At 37.7% G+C, this 22471-nt stretch overlaps 1 protein-coding gene across 1 annotated transcript; it reads left to right on the top strand.

Annotated features, from left to right (window-relative positions):
• The first annotated feature begins 20308 nt into the window (after window positions 1-20308).
• Window positions 20309-20869, top strand: LOC126252631 (putative ankyrin repeat protein RBE_0150). Its single transcript, XM_049953532.1, has 3 exons — window positions 20309-20326; window positions 20473-20781; window positions 20828-20869. Exons 1-3 carry the CDS (start codon window positions 20309-20311, stop codon window positions 20867-20869), a joined length of 369 nt encoding a protein of 122 aa, XP_049809489.1.
• The last annotated feature ends 1602 nt before the right edge of the window (window positions 20870-22471 follow it).

Genomic DNA, 22471 nt, shown 5'->3' on the forward strand with positions numbered 1-22471 from the left:
CTCCCACAAACAGCACTTTACCCCCCCCCCCCTCCCCCTGTGCCCTCCACCCATACCCTGCTGTCCCTCCCCCTCCCTACCCAATCTACCTGCACCACCCAGATTGCTTTTCCCATCATGCGCAGTTGCTCACAGTCTGGCCTCAGCATCCAGAGACAGTGGTCATGTGTGTGTGGGCTGTGTTTGTGTAAATATGTACGTATATATTTTCTATTTTGGAAGAAGGCTTTGTGGCTGAAAGCTTATATTTTTAGTTGTCTTTTTGTTGTGCCTGTCTGTTAGACAACATCTCCACTATATGGTGAGTAGCAGTCTATCCTTTTCATAATACTGTTATTATTCCATCCTAGATTTTCTGTTATTTGATTTTACACTGTGAATTATATATTAATGAGTGCAGATGCATATGTAGAATTAGGATAAGTTATTCAAATCCTTAAATACTGGCTTAATTGTTTAATCAGGTGTGTCAATCAGTCCAGAAAAATTAGGGCAACAAAAGTATAGTTGTAAACTTGAGAATTAAGAGGTATAGTGGCACAAAAGGCAACAGTAATTTAGGATGTACCCAGACTTCAGTACTAATTATCTGATAAGTTAATTTGTTTCATAAAAATTAAAACATGTTACTGTAAAGTCTGGAGTCATATCTTCCTAATTTTGTATGTCAATATTTCCAAAACTAATTATTAGCTCAGTCAAAATCTATCATTAAATGCTGCAGCATAACTTTCAATTGTCCACTACTGGTACTTTTAACTAATAATATTTCCAGTAAAACTAAACATACTCCTGTAATCAGGACCTTGAAAATTATATTCTAACTAATAAATTTGTGTTGAACATGGTCCGAATAAAATTCAAATGGATTTTATAACAAGAAAAGCTAATTATAAAGGTGAATGTGAACAGCCTATCCCACTAATGTTAAATTTACTAATTTCATGATCCATTTCCTCAACGACTACTTCATGCAACACTTGCAGATGACTAAATGAAATTATAGCACCTTATTAACTTCAATACTTGACACCACAATAAAAAAGTTTGCATAAATCAGTTGATGAGAACAGACTGTGGCAGTAGCTCTTCATCAAAGATAAAAATGCACATACAAGATCCTTTCTCTACACCATAGATGTAGAACTGATGTCTTAGAGATTGTGAAGAGAACCACTTGTGGGTGTTGTGGAGTAATGTGATGGTATTTGTTGTTGGCTGTATACCATGATCAACCTTGAAGATGTAACATGCCAAGCAGTGCATGGCTGGACTGTTTCCACATTGACCATCAAGGCCATCAATGGCAGTACCCTTAATTCTGTAGGTACCAATTCAGGTTGGGCACAGCCCAGAGGATCTGGCCATAGTGAGAGCTGTTGGTGTGGTCAGCATCACTCAAGAGGGAGGATGGTGATGTAGTGTTGACTGTCTCTGCAGGAGAAGAATGGTGCTGAAATACATCATATAGCATGTATGTTGCTGGTAGGGCATTTTTTTGAGGGATGGGAAATCCCTCATCTATCTCTGGATCATGTAGCAACCACGCCAGTTTCAAACAATGGAAGGAAACTGTAGAGGACTTCCCATTCAGTAATATTTTGAATGTCTGTTCACCTCAGTGCATGGACCTGTGTGGTCTGGAGTAAGGCAGTTGTAGAGCTGCCACTATAGCATTTTCATGAAGCATGACATGCTCACAATTCTTCTATGTTCTATGAATGAACATTTGAAGCAAGCCATGAGTTTGAGGAGGGAGTGTATGAGTGTGAACAATATGTTGCTTTACCCATTTAATCAATTCAAGTAACTCAGTGTCAGCTTCAGGTGGAACTGTAGCCATGAAATCTGCTGGGAAAATGAGGCAATCACTTTACAAAATCTCCATAAAGGATGTCTGAAAATCATCTTTGTAGGCTGTTAGTACTCCGAGCAGCACCCATGGGAGTGTTTCTGCCCATTGGGTGGAATGGCACATGAATGCTACCTTAAGAGTGCAGTGCCAATGTTTGAAAAGGCCTTTACTTTGGGGGTACATCATGAACTGCGTGATATAGTCTGTATGATGGAAACATTGAGAATTGCAGTCCTTAAGTAGGTTGTGTACAGCATGCACTGGTGGGCGACAATCAGTGAAAATCATTAGTGGGCATCCTTCGTAGGCTGACTACTTCTGTTGTTACTCTGTGAGTTTCTGAGGAAAAGAAAACAAAGTGTCTGTTGTTGGCCTTCTTATCCTTTACTGTGAGACTGCAGAAACACCAGCTTTAGTGGTGTCAACTTTTATAGACGAGTACACTGAAATTAATGGGTGTGTCACTGTAATAGCTCAGTGGAAGTAATCTTTGACTGAATCAGAAGCATGCTGCATGCCATTAGTCCACTGCAGACACTGTTTGCCATGAGCATTCTTATCAGCTAAGGTATTAGTTTTTGGTGCCTGAATCTCAGCTGCCAGTGTAATGTGGTGATGATGAAAGTTTATCATCCCTAGAAATCTCCATGGTTCATGACACATTGTTCATGGCATCTGTTTGGTGAAGTCTGTACATTCTTGAGTGGGACAAATACGTTAATGACTATTTTTGTGTGTCGAAGATCAGTTGTAGGTGCTATTTGTACTGTACACTCAAAGAGCACAAAATGAGAAATTTGTCCAATTACGGAAACAGAAAGAGAACTTACTGAGGATCCTGTCAATGAATATCTGTAAAGCCTGGATGGTGTTCAACAATCAAAAGGGCATGAATAGGAATTTCTATGGGCTGAGTTGTGTAGTAATTAATAACGGCAATTTTGGATGTATCTTCTGGGGCCATTGAGATCTGTAAGTACACCTTGTGATAGTCAAGCACACTGGAAACTAAAGCACCAGCTAATATGTGGGTATCAACTATCGGTCTTGTGCCATATGGGAGTTCAGATCCCTGTAATCTCCACATTACATGCATGAGCCATCCCTTTTAGGCACCAGGTGGATGGGGGAAGCACAAGTACTATTTGGTAGTCACACAATATAGAGTCTAATAGTTTCTCAAGTGCTGCTTTGTGAAAATCATGTTCAAAGAACAGACTGAGATAACAACTCTGCAGCACAGGTAAAAGAAACAAACAAATGGATCATTTTCTGTGATCACAGATGCACACCAAATACAGAGCACACTGTTCCCATGCATCTTACTGTAAAGTTTGGAGCCATATTATGACATTCACCTGCTTTATTTCTTCTCTGATAGTCTTCAGTGTCGACATACTGCGTTGTTATACTGGTTGAAAAATTGGGGGGGGGGGGGGGGGGGGGGGGGGGGGGGGGGGAGAGTTCAACACTGACTACTGTAAATGATTTAGTTGACAGGTGCACATTTGCATTTCACAGTTCCTTACTTTCACTGGTCACAACCCCTCCAATATTACACATTTAACATGGCCAGTTAACTATTGATTAACCTTTGTTAAGCCTCATTAATAGTTTGCAAGCATATGCCAGCATACTGCTACAATAGTTTGCTGTTGAATATTTATGAGCAATAAAAAGCCAACCACACAGTTCTTGCAGAATAATACGGTACATATTGAACAAACATTGTCATTGTAACTCTTCAGGCTTTCCCGGCAATTTAATGACATCTTGGGTTGTCGGGTGTTCTGCCGGATATGAGCGTCGTACTTGCACGATATTTCGGTCACGTAGCTCGTAACCTTCATCAGGTGCAACCTGAGACTGCTCCACGAGTCAGGAATCGAATCATTCCCTAAAATACAAGCCTACAAACAACATCTATCAGAAATCAAAATAAAAGATTTTTCAAAGGAACTAGAAACACAAAGACAGAATGAAGTGTATAAGGAAACCAATGTGAATATGAAGTGCTCTAAATTCTCCACATTCTTTAAATTGAACTTTGAAAAGGCATTTCCAAAAGTATGCATGTCTGCATCAACATCCCACAAAAACAGGTGGATAACAGCAGGTATTAAGAAGTCCTCCTAAACACTTAAACACCTCAGTTCCATGAAAAAGATTTGCAGTGATCCAGAATTTTTAAATTTCTATCATAGATACAAAACGACCTGTAGGAAGGTACTGATTGCTACAAAAAAGTCATTTAATAACAAAATAATATACAATGCAGGCAATAAAAGCAAAGCAGTCTGGGATGTTATAAAAAAGGAAATGGGGAGAGGCAAACAAACACAGAATAACCTACTGATAAGGGAAGGGGATAAAGTAATAAATGGTCCACAGCACTTAGCAAACTATGTAAACGAACATTTTTCAAGTATTGCAGGGAAGTTACAGCAAAAATTCCCCCAAACTAATATAAAACCTGTAAATAATGTTGCACTAAATACAATGATGTTACTTCAAACCACAGAGAATGAAGTCAGTAAAACAATTTAAAAACTAAAAAATAAAAGATCAGTAGGCTCAGATGAAGTACCAATGTGTGTACTGAAACAATGCATAGGGATTATACAAGTCCCCTTAACAAATATAATAAATGAATCCTTCACATCAGGGACATTTCCAGAGCAGTTAAAACAGGCAAGAAAGGTAATGCAGAAGACATAGAAAATTACCGGCCCATTTCCCTGCTGGCAGAATTCTCAAAAATAACAGAAGCAATTATGAAAGGCAGCTGAATAAGTACAATCTTTTAAGCGAATCACAGTTTGGCTTCCAAAGTGACAAAAATACGGAGTCAGCCATAGTGGAATTCACAAAAGTTGTACTTGATGCTCTTGATAAAGATGAGTGTGTCACAGGAATATTTTTGGGTCTTTCTAAGGCATCTGCTACAGTTGACCACAAGATTCTATTAAATAAATTGGAAGCATTAGGAATAAGATGGGTAGCTAATGACTGGTTTCTATCATACCTAACAGATAGGGTACAAAGAGTAGAGATAACACATACTTAAGATAGATCCAAACATTTAGTAAAACACTTATCAGAACCAAAATACATTAATATAGGGGTTCTGCAAGGAAGCATATTAGGACCAATACTGTTCCTGATATACATCAATGACTTTCCCAGTAATGTTACTCATGGTGAAAAAATCCTCTTCGCTGATGACAGCAATATTATAGTCACAGAGGAAACAAGGGAACTCCTTGCCAAGAAAGCAAAGGAAACTCTCCAGGAAGTTTATGATTGGTCACTAAGTAATAAAGTGACATTGAACATAAAGAAAACTAATGCCATGAATTTCAGTTTGAAGAGGAAAAATGACAATGTTAAATTAAATGTAGATGGCACCTCTATAGACATTGTAACAAATGCAAAATTTCTAGGAATGGATATTGATTCTCAGTTGAAGTGGTGCGAACACACAAAGCTACTTGCAAACAGAATGTCATCAGCATGTTATGCCCTTAGAATCCTATCATCAGTGTGTAACACGCATTGTCTTTTACTCACATATTATTCATATCTACACTCAATTCTTAGTTATGGCATTCTTTTTTGGGGAAAATGCACAAAATAGATACACAATTTTCAAACTGCAGAAAAGAGCCATAAGAATAATAACCAAAAATACTAGTCGAGCTCATTGTAAAGATCTGTTCAAAACATTGGGGATTTTAACTGCTCCATGTGAATACATTTACCAGTCAGTTGTACACATCAAAACTTACATTGGTAATTACTGCACAAACAGCTCTGTCCATGACCATGTAACAAGAGATAGACACAACTTACATTTACCAAGAAAAAATAAAGATAAAAACTCAAAACAGCATTATCTACCTAGGAATAAAACTCTATAATAAATAACCAAAAGAGATTAAAGAAATTGCAAAAATACACTTATTTAAAAAGGCAGCTAAAAAGTACCTGTTTATGCAGTACATTTTATTCATTGAAGGATTACTTAGCTAAAACAGAGTAGGGGTTTGATAAAAAAAAATGTTATACAAATAAAAATAAGAATAATGATTATAAAATATCCAAAATTCCACGTAACACCTTCACTTTATGTTTTTTCCTTTTTTTTTTTTTTCCCTTTCTAGAAATACTTAACCCCAAGTTGTGCATGGCACAATACTGACACCTCTTCCTCTTTCTGAGCTCAACATCTCACTCATGGGGATGCTGACTCAGGTTCTCAGGACAGCAAATGGGAAGTTGTGGTACAGAAAATGTCCCAGAGATCACCAGTGTGTGTGTGCGTGCGTGCATGTGTGTGTGTGTGTGTGTGTGTGTGTGTGTGTGTGTGTGTGAGTGTGTGCGTGTGTGTGTGTGTGTGTGTGTGTGTGTGAGTGTGTGTTTGTGTGTGTAGTGAGTGAAGTGTTATGAAACAATGTGTGTATAGTGTGTGCAGTGACTGACAGTGAGATATGAGTGAACAATGTGGCATTACATTATTTACTAAGTTGTTTGTAAAAAAAGTATTGTATACCAGGAGTAAATCTAATGATTGTCTCTAACTAGAAGTCTGTAAACATATGTGTATATGAATTAGCTTATTTTAAATTGATCTAAATTTGTAAATACTTTGACATGTCTTATATCCTTGTAAAAAGATATCTACGGATGAATAAAGCTATTACCACTACTACTACTACTTCTACGCCTATTTGTCTTACACTTACTTCATGGTTAAGTTGATGCATTGTTGTTGTTATAACCTGCATAGGTTCCTCGTCTAAAAATAGGCTGCAGACTAACTGTCACAGGACGAAAAATCAGGCCTTTATATATCGTCACAATAATAGACACTGAAACTATACATTATTCGATGTTTAAGTTGCAGAAATTACAATTAAAACATGATGATGGTGATGTGGTCTTCAGTCCTGAGACTGGTTTGATGGAGCTCTCCATGCTAATCTATCCTGTGCAAGCTTCTTCACCTCCCAGTGCCTACTGCAGGCTACATCCTTCTGAACCTGCTTAGTTTATTCACCTCTAGGTCCCCCTCTACGATTTTTACCCTCCACACTGCCCTCCAGTACTAAATTGGTGATCCCTTGATGCCTCAGAACATGTCCTACCAACCGATCCCTTCTTCTAGTCAAGTTGAGCCACAAACTCCTGTTCTCCCCAATTCTATTCAATACCTCCTCGTTATTTATGTGATCTACCCATCTAATCTTCTACATTCTTCTGTAGCACCACATTTTGAAAGCTTCTGTTCTCTTCTTGTCCAAACTATTTATCGTCCATGTTTCACTTCCATACATGGCTACACTCCATACAAATACTTTCAGAAATGACATCCTGACACTTAATTCAACACTCGATGTTAACGAATTTCTCTTCTTCAGAAACTCTTTTCTTGCCATTGCCAGTCTACATTTTATATCCTCTCTACTTCGACCATGATCAGTTATTTTGCTCCCCAAATAGCAAAACTGCTTTACTACTTTAAGTGTCTCATTTCCTAATCTAATTCCCTCAGCATCACCCAACTTAATTCGACTACATTCCATTATCATCGTTTTGCTTTTGTTGATGTTCATCTTATACCCTCCTTTTAAGACACTGTCCATTCCATTCAACTGCTCTTCCAAGTCCTTTGCTGTCTCTGACAGAATTACAATGTCATTGGTGAACCTCAAAGTTTTTATTTCTTCTCCATGGATTTTAACACCTACTTGCTCAATACACAGATTGAACAACATCAGGGAGAGGCTACAACCCTTTCTCACTCCATTCCCAACCACTGCTTCCCTTTCATGTCCATCGACTCTTATAACTGCCATCTGGTTTCTGTACAAATTGTAAATAGCCTTTCGATCCTTGTATTTTACCCCTGCCATCTTCAGAATTTGAAAGAGAGTATTCCAGTCAACATTGTCAAAAGCTTTCTCTAAGTCTACAAATGCTAGAAACATAGGTTTGCCTTTTCTTAATCTAGCTTGTAAAATAAGTCATAGGGTCTGTATTGCCTCACGTGTTGCCATATTTCTATGGAATCCAAACTGATCTTCCCTGAGGTCGGCCTCTACCAGTTTTTTCATTCGTCTGTAAAGAATTCGTGTTAGTATTTTGCAGTTGTGACTTATTAAACTGATCGTTTGGTAATTTTCACATCTGTAAAGGCCTGCTTTCTTTGGGATTGAAATTATTATATTCTTCTTAAAGTCTGAGGCTATTTCGCTTGTCTCATACACTTTGCTCGCCAGATGGTAGATTATTGTCACGACTGGCTCTCCCAAGGCCATCAGTAGTTCTAATGGAATGTTGTCTACTCCCGGGGCCTTGTTTCGACTTAGGTCTTTCAATGCTCTGTCAGACTCTTCACGCAGTATCATATCTCCCATTTCATCTTCATCTACATCTTCTTCCATTTCCATAATATTGTCCTCAAGAACATTGCCCCTATATAGACCCTCTATGTACTCCTTCCACCTTTCTGCTTTCCCTTCTTTGCTTAGAACTGGGTTTCCATCAAAGCTCTTGATATTCATGCAAGTGGTTCTCCTTTCTCCAAAGGTCTCTTTAATTTTCCTGTAGGCAGTATCTATCTTACCCCTCATGAGATAAGCCTCTACATCCTTACATTTGTCCTCTAGCCATCCCTGCTTAGCCATTTTGCACTTCCTGTCAATCTCATTTTTGAGACGTTTGTATTTCTTTTCGCCTGCTTCATTTACTGCATTTTTGTATTTTCTCCTTTCATCAATTAAATTCAATATTTCTTCTGTTACCCAAGGGTTTCTACTAGCCCTCGTCTTTAAAACATAACTTATCCAATTAACTGAGTCTATAGCAAAGTTCCTTCTTTTTAACAGTTTCTTCTGCTACAAGGGTTAGGCTGAATTTTTTGTTTAAATCATGAAATTAACAGATATCATTACAAAAACAATACTTTTGACCAAACTTGTAAGTACTCTAGAATTAATTAAGGGCTTGCATTGCTAATATGTTTTCGAATAGATCCAAATAAAAACTTTAACAATCCTAGTGATTCTTTTTCCAAATGTTTATAATTATTACAGAATTTATATTTGTTTATAATTCAACAACAGAACCTAAGAAACGGAACAATTACTGATTTCACTGTATAATGAAAGATATTAACTAGGAATAGTCAAAATAAATTAGGAAATTGATGACATACACAAAACTAAGCACAAAATTAGATCTGGTGGTATATTCCTTAAGACTGAGGGCCAACCTTTCTCTTTTATGGAAGTTCAGATTATTATCACATCTGTTAATGGTAATTATGCAAAAATGAAAATAAAATAAATTTTAAGGAGGCAGATAGCAAAACAAGAAAGGAAGTAAAGAGATTGCAGCTTGCTTCATCACAATATCTTTCTAATGATATGTGCCAATATTTCCAAAAATACTGATTAGCTCAGTCAAAATCTATCATTATCTGCTGTAGTAAAATTTTCAGTTATCCATTACTTTTAATTAGCAATGTTTCCAGTAAGACTAACAAACCTGATCACCACAACCCTGATTGATAATCTGTTCCTAGATCCCACAAATTACAATGAAGTGATGACACAGGCAGTAACAAATGGTCTGTCTGATCATGATGGTCAAATGACAACCCTAAAACTTTCCAGCAGAAAAACAACACATGGCCATTGTAACCAAGTTAAACATGCTAGAACAATAAATGCTGAATCTATTTGCTTGTTCAGAAATATTTTATGCCATGAACAATGGGAGGAAGTATACCAGGCTGACACAGTGAATGAGAAGTTCAATTCATTCCCGAACTTATCCCTTAAACATTTTGAAGCCTCTTTCCCCCAAAGACAAATACAAATCAAACCAACCTGTAGTAAAAGGAAAGAGTGGCTAACTACTGGCATAAAAATATCATGTAACACACTGAGCGAGGTGGCGCAGTGGCTAGCACACTGGACTCGCATTCGGGAGGACGACGGTTCAATCCCGCGTCCGGCCATCCTGATTTAGGTTTTCCGTGATTTCCCTAAATCGCTCCAGGCAAATGCTGGGATGGTTCCTTTGAAACGGCACGGCCGACTTCCTTCCCCGTCCCTCCCCAAATCCGATGAGACCGATGACCTCGCTGTCTGGTCTCCTCCCCTTAACAACCCAATATCATGTAACAAAAAGAGAGATCTGTATGTACAACAGAGGACTAGTACAGACCCAGCAGTAAAGTTACGTTACAAGAAATACTGCAAAATTCTAACAAGTGTAATCAAGAGGGCTAAACAGTTGCACTATGTATAAAAAATTAGCAACTCAAACAATAAAATAAAAACAATATGGCACATCATGAAAAGTGAGACAAATAGGAACATAAAACCTGACAATAATAAACACAAAGTTGCAGCCTCAGATTTCAACAATTTTTTTCTCTCTATAGCTGAAAAAACAGTGAACCATAATAAACAGTCTCACACAGAAGCTATTGAACTACTTAACCACACGCAAATAACATCTAAAGTAGCACTTCATTTCAGAAGTACAGCCCCTAAAGAAATTGAAAAAACCATAAAATTACTCAAAAACTCAGATTCCTGTGGATGCGATGGTATGCCAAGTATGATTTTAAAATCATGTGCAGACTTAATCAGTTATATATTGTGCTATTTGTGTAACCAATCTATGGAAACTGGTGTGTTCCCAGATAGATTAAAACATGCAGTAGTGATGCCAATCCACAAAAGTGGAGTAAGGGGTGAAATATCCAACTATCGGCCCATCTCCCTGCTGCCAGTATTCTCAAAGGTATTTGAGAGAATAGTGTATGATAGGATTTATAGTCAAACTACACAAAATCGCTTACTGGCTCCTACACGGTTTGGCTTTCGTAAGGGCTCCTCCACAAACAGAGCTATATTTAACCTAACAGATGAAATTTTAGGTGAACTAAATTTCAAAAGTAATCCAATGGGGATATTTTGTGACCTTGCCAAGGCATTTGATTGTGTAGATCACAACACACACTTAAAAAAGCTTCTGCATTAAGGCATTAAAGACAAATCTTTGACTTGTTTAGAATCATACTTACAGAACAGGAAGCAAAGGGTTGTCTTAAGGGGGATAGGTACAGCATTAAAATCAGACTGGGGAAATATAAAGTATGGAGTCCCACAGGGCTCAATTCTTGGGACATTAATTTTCCTGATCTACATTAATGATCTACCAATCACAATTAATAACAAAACAAAAATAGTAATGTATGCTGACGATACACGTATCCTCGTAAAAGGACCCAACTCCACAATGCAGGATACAGCCATGAAAGTCTCTACTCAAGTACACAAATGGTTCACTGCGAATAGCCTAACCTTAAATCTTTCAAAAACCAATATGATACAGTTTCTGACAAAAAATAAAAAAAATAAAGCTCCTGAAACACATGTTAACAATCACAAAATTAATGAAACCACACACACAAAATTCCTAGGTATCCAGATAGACAGTCACCTGAGATGGAAAGAACAAATTGATCAGCTGGTCAAGAAACTTAGCTCATCGTGCTTTGCACTAAGAGCTCTCCATCAGTTAGTAGACAGAGAAATAATGTTGTTGTCATATTTTGCGTATTTCCATTCTGTTCTCTCCCATGGCATAATCTTCTGGGGAAATGCTGCAGGTGTTGAAAAAGTCTTCAAAATACAAAAACGAGCAGTGAGGCTAATATGTGGGGTCCCTAATGGGACATCTTGCGGAGGTCTCTTCAAATCTCTCAGGATACTTACCATCACAGGTCAGTATATATACTCACTGATGTTATTTGTAGCCAACAACAGGGAATTGTCTCAGAAAAATTGTGACATCCACAACCATGACACAAGACAGGTAAAAAATTTTCCCCAAGGCTCTGCAACTCTCACTAAAGTACATAGGGGAGTTACTGAGTCAGGTATAAAGGTCTTCAATAAGCTCCCCATCAGTATAAAAAAAGAAATAAATAATGTACAGGTTTTCAAAAGGAAACTAAAATAATTCCTCATTGAACAAACTTTCTATAAAATGAATGAATTCTTAGAGTTAAAAGGTATAAGAGCAGGAAAAACTGCCTAAGAAAAGCACTCCCTTAAAGATAAAGTGTGATGCTGTTACTTGCAGTTTAACTGAAATTGTGGTGATAAAATGTAAATTTATCTGTTTTATTACGAGAAAATGTGAACTCCCATGTATCCAACTCTCTTGAGCATACACTTAAACCTCTTCTTAAGGAATGCAGTTAAAATTTGTATTCAGTTCAAACCATTACCATGAGAAAACTTACTTGCTTATATATGTCAGTAGCATAAAAATATGCACTGTTACTTATTCTACTATTTTAAACAGTCACGTAAACTGTTTTTGACATAATGCAGGCTTTAATACTGCATGCAAGTAATTGTTCTTGTTAAATAAACAAATGTCTGTGCAATGTGGTGTATAAATGTTCATGTACTACTGTAATTGCATCAATTGACTTGTCCTATATTACTTTACACTGCCAGTATAATATGTAATCAACAGGACCAAATAAATAAATAAAATAAAATAAAAATAAACCACTAAATATAATCCAAAGACAAAGGTAATAACTCCAATAAATGAAAGGACAATGTACCTATGTCCCGTTACACCCAAAGAAGTACAAATGGCTATCAGCAAACTAAAGAGTAAATGCCTGCGGATTTGATGGTATCCCTGACAAAGTTATTAAATATAGTACCAATAATGTTGTCTCTCAACTTATGGACATAATCCATGACTCCTTTGAAACTGGTGTGTTCCCAAGTAAACTTAAGCAGTGAACAGTAATACCAGTTTGTAAATGTGGTGACAAGTTTGACATTAAAAATTTCAGTCCACTATCATTATTACCTGTATTTTCAAAAATAATTGAAAGAATAATGTATGACAGATTGCTAGACTTCCTAAACAAAAATAAAATTCTTGTAAATACACAGTATGGTTTCAAAAAAGGCAGATCTACACAAAAGGCTCTCTTCAGTTTCTTAAAACTTGTTTATAAAGATATTGATGACAAGGAACTGATCTGTGGTTTTTTTTTTTTTTTTTTGGACATTTCTAAAGCATTTGACCTTATAAATCATAATCTATTGCTTTTAAAACTGTATAATTATGGTGTCCTTGGTATTTCCTATGAGTGGTTCAAGTCATAGTTAACTGATAGGAAACAAAGAGTACGAATTTGTCAGGATGGTAATGTGTACCTTTCTGAACATAAAAGAGTTAATTATGGGGTGCCCCAGTGCTCAGTATTGGGACCATTGTTATTATTGATTTTTATTAATGACCTACCACAACAGTTTTCAACAGCTGATACTATATTATTTGCTGATGATACCAGCTTCATTATAAAAGGGAAGAATGATAATGACATGCAGCAAAAAATCAACAAAATAGCAGAAGTGGCAGGAAAATGATTTAAAGATAACTGTCTAGTTGTCGATGACAAGAAAACTGTATGGATGAACTTCAACGACATAGGGAACAAAAATAGGACCAATGTAAAATTCACATTATCGAATAGCAAAATTCAGCAAAATAATCTCATAAAATTTTTGGGAATATCAGTTAATGAGGATCTAAGATGGGAAAAACCTGTAGAAATGCTTAATAAAAAATTAAGCAAGTACTGTTACTTATTAAGAGTGCTTAAAGATTGCTGCAATACCGAAACAGTGTTAAGTGCTTATTATGCACACATCCATAGTCTTCTGCAGTATAGTGTAGTGTTCTGGGAAAATACCTCTTTTGCAAAGCAGTCTTTTAAGTTCCAAAAGAAAGCTGTAAAATTAATAAGTGTGTTGCCTACAGAGCACCATGTAGAGCTATCTTTAAGGAATTGAAAATCATGACCTTACCATCTATATTTATGTTTGAAAGCATCTTTTTCATTAAAAACCATCAAGTTTCAGCTTTGAATAGTGAGATCCACAATTATCATGATGCTGGTCCTTGCGGAGGTTCGAGTCCTCCCTCGGGCATGGGTGTGTGTGTTTGTCCTTAGGATAATTTACGTTAAGTAGTGTGTAAGCTTAGGGACTGATGACCTTAGCAGTTAAGTCCCATAAGATTTCACACACAATTGAATTGAATTATCATACAAGGAACAGGGGTGACTATCATATGGATGTGCACAGAAAATCAATTTGTCAGGACAGTGCTGTTTACAAACAAAAAAATTCTTTACAGCGCATTGCCAGGTAACATAAAAAAATACCAAACATTAATCCATTCAAAAAAGAACTAAAAAGCTACTAATAAACAGCAGCTTCTACAGCATTAATGAATACCTGGAATTTTGCTAAAATCTGTAGGTCTGCTTCATAACTCACTAAACAAAAATCCATAATTATCAACCATTCCTAGATAAAACCAAACTTCTTTCATCCATGTATGTATCTAATTATGCACCTAGATTTGTGCCATATGTTACTATGCCTAGTAAACTGAAGTACTGGTATTTAATAGTTTTAGTAAAATCAACCAAGGGGTTTCTGTAGCTTTTATTCTCTCTGTATGTACGTATATAATTTTATAATCAAATTAAGCAGAATAATGTTTTTGTTACAAAGATGTGTTGATACCAATGATAAGATTTTGTACATTATGTAAATATGTAATATTTTATACTGTTCTGTACCTTGACAAGTCCAATATCGTGAATGTGATAATACGGATGCTAAATAAAATAAATAAATATATTTAAGGTATGGTAGTTCTCTACCCCCATGAACCATGGACCTTGCCATTGGTGGGGAGGCCTGCGTGCCTCAGCAATACAGATAGCCGTACCGTAGGTGCAACCACAACGGAGGGGTATCTGTTGAGAGGCCAGACAAACGTGTGGTTCCTGAAGAGGGGCAGCAGCCTTTTCAGTAGTTGCAGGGGCAACAGTCTGGATGATTGACTGATCTGCCCGTGCAACACTAACCAAAACGGCCTTGCTGTGCTGGTACTGCGAACGGCTGAAAGCAAGGGGAAACTACAGCCGTAAGTTTTCCCGAGGCCATGCAGCTTTACTGTATGGTTAAATGATGAAGGCGTCCTCTTGGGTAAAATATTCAGGAGGTAAAATAGTCCCCCATTCGGATCTCCGGGTGGGGACTACTCAAGAGGACGTCGTTATCAGGAGAAAGAAAACTGGCGTTCTACGGATCGGAGCAGGGAATGTCAGATCCCTTAATCGGGCAGGTAGGTTAGAAAATTTAAAAAGGGAAATGGATAGGTTGAAGTTAGATATAGTGGGAATTAGTGAAGTTCGGTGGCAGAAGGAACAAGACTTTTGGTCAGGTGAATACAGGGTTATAAATACAAAATCAAATAGGTGTAATGCAGGAGTAGGTTTTAATAATGAATAAAAAAATAGGAGTGCGGGTAAGCTACTACTAACAGAATAGTGAATGCATTATTGTGGCCAAGATGAACATGAAGCCCATGCCTACTACAGTAGTACAAGTTTATATGCCAACTAGCTCTGCAGATGATGAAGAAATTGATGAAATGTATGATGAGATAAAAGAAATTATTCAGGTAGTGAAGGGAGACGAAAATTTAATAGTCATGGGTGACCGGTATTCGAGAGTAGGAAAAGGGAGAGAAGGAAACATAGTGGGTGAAATTGGATTGGGGGAGAGAAATGAAAGAGGGAGCCATCTGGTAGAATTTTGCACAGAGCATAACTTAATCATAGCAAACACTTGGTTCAAGAGTCATAAAAGAAGGTTGTATACATGGAAGAATCCTGGAGGTACTAGAAGGTATCAGATAGATTATATAATGGTAAGACAGAGATTTAGGAACCAGATTTTAAATTGAAAGACATTTCCAGGGGCAGATGTGGACTCTGACCACAACCTATTGGTTATGAACTGTAGATTAAAACCGAAGAAACTGCAAAAAGGTGGGAATTTAAGGAGATAGGACCTGGATAAACTGACTAAACCAGAGGTTGTACAGAGTTTCAGGGAGAGCCTAAGGGAACAATTGACAGGAATGGGGGAAAGAAATACAATAGAAGAGGAATGAGTAGCTCTGAGGGATGAAGTAGTGAAGGCAGCAGAGGATCAAGTAGGTAAAAAGACGAGGGCTAGTAGAAATCCTTGGGTAACAGAATAAATATTGAATTTAATTGATGAAAGGAGAAAATACAAAAATGCAGTAAATGAAGCAGGCGAAAAGAAATACAAACGTCTCAAAAATGAGATTGACAGGAAGTGCAAAATGGCTAAGCAGGGATGGCTAGAGGACAAATGTAAGGATGTAGAGGCTTATCTCATGAGGGGTAAGATAGATACTGCCTACAGGAAAATTAAAGAGACCTTTGGAGAAAGGAGAACCACTTGCATGAATATCAAGAGCTTTGATGGAAACCCAGTTCTAAGCAAAGAAGGGAAAGCAGAAAGGTGGAAGGAGTACATAGAGGGTCTATATAGGGGCAATGTTCTTGAGGACAATATTATGGAAATGGAAGAAGATGTAGATGAAGATGAAATGGGAGATATGATACTGCGTGAAGAGTCTGACAGAGCATTGAAAGACCTAAGTCGAAACAAGGCCCCGGGAGTAGACAACATTCCATTAGAACTACTGATGGCCTTGGGAGAGCCAGTCGTGACAATAATCTACCATCTGGCGAGCAAAGTGTATGAGACAAGCGAAATAGCCTCAGACTTTAAGAAGAATATAATAATTTCAATCCCAAAGAAAGCAGGCCTTTACAGATGTGAAAATTACCAAACGATCAGTTTAATAAGTCACAACTGCAAAATACTAACACGAATTCTTTACAGACGAATGAAAAAACTGGTAGAGGCCGACCTCAGGGAAGATCAGTTTGGATTCCGCAGAAATATTGGAACACGTGAGGCAATACTGACCCTACGACTTATCTTAAAAGAAAGATTAAGGAAAGGCGAACCAATATTTCTAGCATTTGTAGGCTTAGAGAAAGCTTGTGACAATATTGACTGGAATACTATCTTTCAAATTCTAAAGGCGGCAGGGGTAAAATACAGGGAGCGAAAGGCTATTTACAATTTGTACAGAAAGCAGATGGCAGTTATAAGAGTCGAGGGGTATGAAAGGGAAGCAGTGGTTGGGAAGGGAGTGAGACAGCATTGTAGCCTGTCCCCGATGTTATTCAATCTGTATATTGAGCAAGCAGTAAAGGAAACAAAAGAAAAATTAGGAGTAGGTATTAAAGTCCATGGAGAAGAAATAAAACTTTGAGGTTCGCCGATGACATTGTAATTCTGTCAGAGACAGCAAAGTACTTGGAAGAGCAGCTGAACGGAATGGACAGTGTCTTGAAAGAAGGATATAAGATGAACATCAACAAAAGCAAAATGAGGATAATGGAATGTAGTCGAAGTAAGTCGGGTGATGCTGAGGGAATTAGATTAGGAAATGAGACACTTAAAGTAGTAAAGGAGTTTTGCTATTTGGGGAGCATAATAACTGATGACGGTCAAAATAGAGAAGATGTAAAATGTAGACTGGCAATGGGAAGGAAAGCATTTCTGAAGAAGAGAAATTTGTTAACATTGAATATGCATTTAAGTGTCAGGAAGTCGTTTCTGAAAGTATTTGTATGGAGTGTAGCCATGTATGGAAGTGAAACTTGGATGATAAATAGTTTGGACAAGAAGAGAATAGAAGCATTCGAAATGTGGTGCTACAGAAGAATGCTGAAGATTACATGGGTGGATCACATAACTAATGAGGAGGTATTGAACAGAATTGGGGAGAAGAGGAGTTTGTGACACAACTTGACAAGAAGAAGGGACCGGTTGGTAGGACATGTTTTGAGGCATCAAGGGATCACAAATTTAGCATTGGAGGGCAGCGTGGAGGGTAAAAATCGTAGAGGGAGACCAAGAGATGAATATAATAAGCAGAGTCAGAAGGATGTAGGTTGCAGTAAGTACTGGGAGATGAAGAAGCTTGCTCAGGATAGAGTAGCATGGAGAGCTGCATCAAACCAGTCTCAGGACTGAAGACAACAACAACAACAACAACAACAACAACATGGTAGTTCTGCAGATAAGCCACTGATATTCCAGTGCATTTTTTACTGTAATTTGATGTGCATCCCCTCTTTGGTACCCGTACCTTTTATTTTCAGTTTTTACCTTCACTTTTTACCCCAATCAGAATGTATCAGTTTCCCTTGTTTTTACGATTTTACTCATGTCTGTGAACATTTTTCTTAATTTAATAGAGCCTAAGCTATTGAGGCATAGTCCATCTTTCTCCAGACATTTATCATGTAAAAACTCATTAAATTTTACATGCATTAAATAACAAAATTGCAGTTGATTGGTACTTTCTGTGATCCATCTAAGACATTTAAGTGTTAAGTCACAATACTCTCATAAATAAATTGATTTTTTATGGAACTGGTGGTACAGCCAACCAATGAATAGTGTTGTATTTAACCAAAAGAATGTAGACAATTGTACTTAATACTGAACTAATGTAAGAAGAAGAGATTTTCCTCCTGGAGGGGCTATAAAATGGTTCAATCTTAAGTCCACTACTGTTTCTCATACATGTAAATGGCCTTATATTTAATATAAAACAAGCAAAATTAGTTCGTTTTGCATATGACACTAGCACTGTAATCAGTCCAGACATATGTGCGACAAAAGAATAAATGGCATATAATTTTCTTAATAATATTATTGAGTGGTTCTTTACAGGTGGTCTCCCTTTCCATTTAAAAAGAAAACACAGTGTCTTTAGTTCTGCATATCAAGAGGTACTACAACAATGACAAATGTAACACACTGTGAAGAAATAATAGCTAGGGTGGAAGCTTCAAAATCTTAATGTGTCCATATCGATAAGAACTTAAACTGGAAAACACATTTCCTTTAACTCCTAAGACACCTTAGGTCAACTGCATTCACACTTTCAATCTTTGCAGATCTTGGGCAGAGGCAAATAAGTAATTTAACATACTGTGTTTACAGGGCCGGTTTAAGGTCCAAGTGACACAAGCTGGCACCTGGGGTGGCAAGTTGAGAGTAGTGACAGAGGTGTCACAAATCTAAGATTTCTATACATGACATATCATAATTATTAGTGGCTGCTTGGAGTGTCATACTGAGAGGTACATCTGAAGTGCAAGACTTGTATAAATGCATACTGGAGTTAGTTGTGAAAGCTGACAAAGGTGAACGTGTAAGAGGGGAAAGGGGGTTGATGGGGGGGGGGGGGTAGAGAGTGGGCTGATGGGACATGTTGAATGATAAGTTGCTTGTGTGGAAAATGTTATCAAACTGGCTCTGTTCATATATTTTCACTGAATAATGTCCTATGGAATAATACTGTGCGTTAACTTTTCTGCAGGAAAAAGTGTTTTCATTGCTAAAAAGTGTAGTGTGAGAATAATATATACTGTTCAAACATTATCATCTTGTAGACCTGTTTCCAGAGTTAGGCATTTTGACTGTCACTTTACAGTTCATTTATTCCCTCACAGAAGTCATTGTAAATAACCTGCTAAAAGGAGCAATTATGGACATACTTACTATACATGAAGTAAAAATGATGTTCATTTTTACACATTTATGTTGTCTTTAATACAAAAAGAGGCTCACAGTGATGTCACCAAAATTTTTATCACTTACTCTTTAATATGAAGTGTCTGACAGACAGCAAAGCTAAGTTTGATTTCACCCCATTGTGATTAACCATACAAATGATCCATGGAATATAAAACTAACTGGCTTACTAACTAGTTCACAGCAGTCAATATAACTCTTAATCTTACAACAGTTTGTGAAACCTGTATTTTTCGTGGTGTATAAAATGTTTAGATAAGTTACAGGAATGCAGCCAGGTGACAGGTTGCTGAACACACCTACAGTGAAGACCAGAACTGATTGAATTTTCCTTTTGATATAGTTAACTCTAAAATTAGGCCCACTGATTTTCTGTGTATGTCATGTGTTAGCTGCTAGAAGTTTCCAGGGCCTTTTCTGGGAGAGGGATTGGGGGGGGGGGGGGGGGGGGGGGGGAGATGGGAGCATCATGATGATTTTGGAATGAATTATATAACAGTTTTGAGATTTCATGACAGATTTTCTTTGTTCACTTGCTACCAGTTAGTATTCGTTATGCATTTGGACTTTCTTCAAACTGATACTAAACTGATTCATTTGTTTTATTCTGCTGGGCAGTATGAGAGTCCCATTTTCAAAGATTTTTTTTCTTTCTTTCTTTCTGTTTTTTTCCTAGGAAGTTGCAGCTGCCCTTTCCTGCCACTTGCTGGGTACGTCCTTGATTAGCTTAATCACTAAACTCAGTTACAAGGCACATCCAGGTCATCCATAGCTGAATTTTCTGATGAAGAGTTGCAGTCTGCATGTGAATCATGCAATGGATTTCTACATTTTTGTAATATATCATACTGATCTTAAGTCCACATCTTTTGATGACTCACCAGACTCTCAGAATGATTGTTATACATATCTTTGGCTTGTTTTCTACATATTGCTATATATTTATGAATTAAGTTTCAAAGACAATTCTGCATTTTGCAGGTTTTAATGCTACTTCATGATGCTGGAGCCGATCTTTCAAAAAGGGATGTTCTTGGGAGGACTGCACTCCATAGAACACTGGGAAACAAGGATAATTTTGAGTACTTGTGGGAAAACTGTAAAGATTTCACACACTCTGTTGATAAGAAAGGGCAGACGCCAATACACAGAGCTATTTCAGATTTCCATCTTCATTGGGAAATGCAATATGTAGTGAGGCTCCTATTGGAAGCTGGTGCAGATGCCAAATCATGTGATACAGAAGGAAAGACACCTTTATGTATTGCTGTAGAGAAAGGCTCACGTGATGTAAGTATTTTTTTATTTTTTTCATTGTATGTGAACTATTTTACAGGCATCACTTTGTGAAACAAATGTCTGGTGGATGGTCAAGTAAATGGAATGAAATGGGTAGAGAGAAAAGAGGTGGAAAGCAACAGGACAGGTTGGGAACAGGTAGTTAGTGAGTCAGGGGAGGCAGTGGTTGTACAGGCTATACATGTGGCACATAGCTACTGGAGCCTGCGGGGTGCAGCTAATGGAGAGCATGACATGGAGGCATAGATTTGGAGGGAGTCATAGGACAGAGAAAGAGGAAACTATTGGGTATAGGGTGTGGGGCAGCAGGTTAGAGAAGACAGAAGCCAGGAGGATTATGGGAGTGTAGGATATGTTGCAAGGATAACAATCATCAAATGTAATTCAGGAATGCTGTTGCTGGAGGGAAGGATCCAGAGGGTATAGGTTGTGAAGCAGCCATCAAATTGTATTAGGCATAAAAACATAGATTCTGTAACTGTCCCTAAATTTGTGAATAAGCTGTTGTAAATTTGGCTTGTAGAACCACAGCTCCTCCAGTACCAAAAATGCAGCTGAGGCATGGATCTTGTTTCTATAAAATGTTAGTGCCACAGTATTCAGAAATTCATCATTAGGTTGCAGGAGTACAATTCTTAGATTATCTGGTTAGTTTTTGTGGTCCTGGTAGGAGTAACGAATGACAATGCAGAAATTTACTGCAGTTCAAAACAATTTAGAATGTTATAGTACCCTCACACACACACACACACACACACACACACACACGTGTGTGTGTGTGTGTGTGTGTGTGTGTGTGTGTGTGTGTGTGTCTGTGTGTGTGTGAGGGTACTATGTGTGTGTGCCGAAACTCTTTGCCTTTACAAATGTCTGCTTGTGTCTGTGTATGTGCTGTTGGATATATGGGTGTGTGTGAGAGTGTATACCTGTCCTTTTTTCCCCCTAAGGGGTAAGTCTTTCTCCTCCTGGGATTGGAATGACTCCTTACCCTCTCCCTTAAAACCCACATCCTTTCGTCTTTCCCTCTCCTTCCCTCATTCCTGATGAAGCAACCGTTGGTTGCAAAAGCTTGAATTTTGTGTGTATGTTTGTGTTTGTTTGTCTGTCTATCGACCTGTCAGCGCTTTCGTTTGGTAAGTCACATCATCTTTGTTTTTATATCTTGTCCACCCAAAATATCTCTGGAACAATAACAGCTATTGGAAAACAACTTTCACCGGTTTCAATGTAGGGCTGGGGCCCATGAATGTACATATTTGGAAACATTCCAAAACGAAAGCATATGTGTTTTTTAACACAAACTTATGTTTTTTTAAATGGACCTCCTATATTTTTTCTTCAGCGATCCATAGCATTACACAGCACAATGGCGTTGATTGCATCGCAATATTTCCATTACATCCCAAGATATTAAGACGCGAAGTTGACGCTTGAAACACCCGACATGCGCTGTTAGCGCACGTCCTGAGGCTCAGACGTGAACCCCATGCTGCCCGTAATCATGATGTGATTGACATGCGTAATCACACTTCCATACTTATCAAGAGGCCTGAAATGAATAATACGGTCTACTGCCATCCTGCATTAACGTCGTACATTCCAGCAGGTATGTATCCCATAGGCTAGGGGTGATGCGGTTCTGTAACATATCTGTGTACTGCAACGTTAGTCACAAAGTTAA

Source organism: Schistocerca nitens, chromosome 4, assembly GCF_023898315.1.
Source record: "Schistocerca nitens isolate TAMUIC-IGC-003100 chromosome 4, iqSchNite1.1, whole genome shotgun sequence".
NCBI lineage: Eukaryota > Metazoa > Arthropoda > Insecta > Orthoptera > Acrididae > Schistocerca > Schistocerca nitens.

Bases quoted from the DNA above. Each gene is read 5' to 3' on its own strand.
- LOC126252631 (XM_049953532.1), top strand. The intron at 20,782-20,827 runs GTAAGTATTTTT...ACTATTTTACAG, and splicing joins TAGAGAAAGGCTCACGTGAT to GCATCACTTTGTGAAACAAA.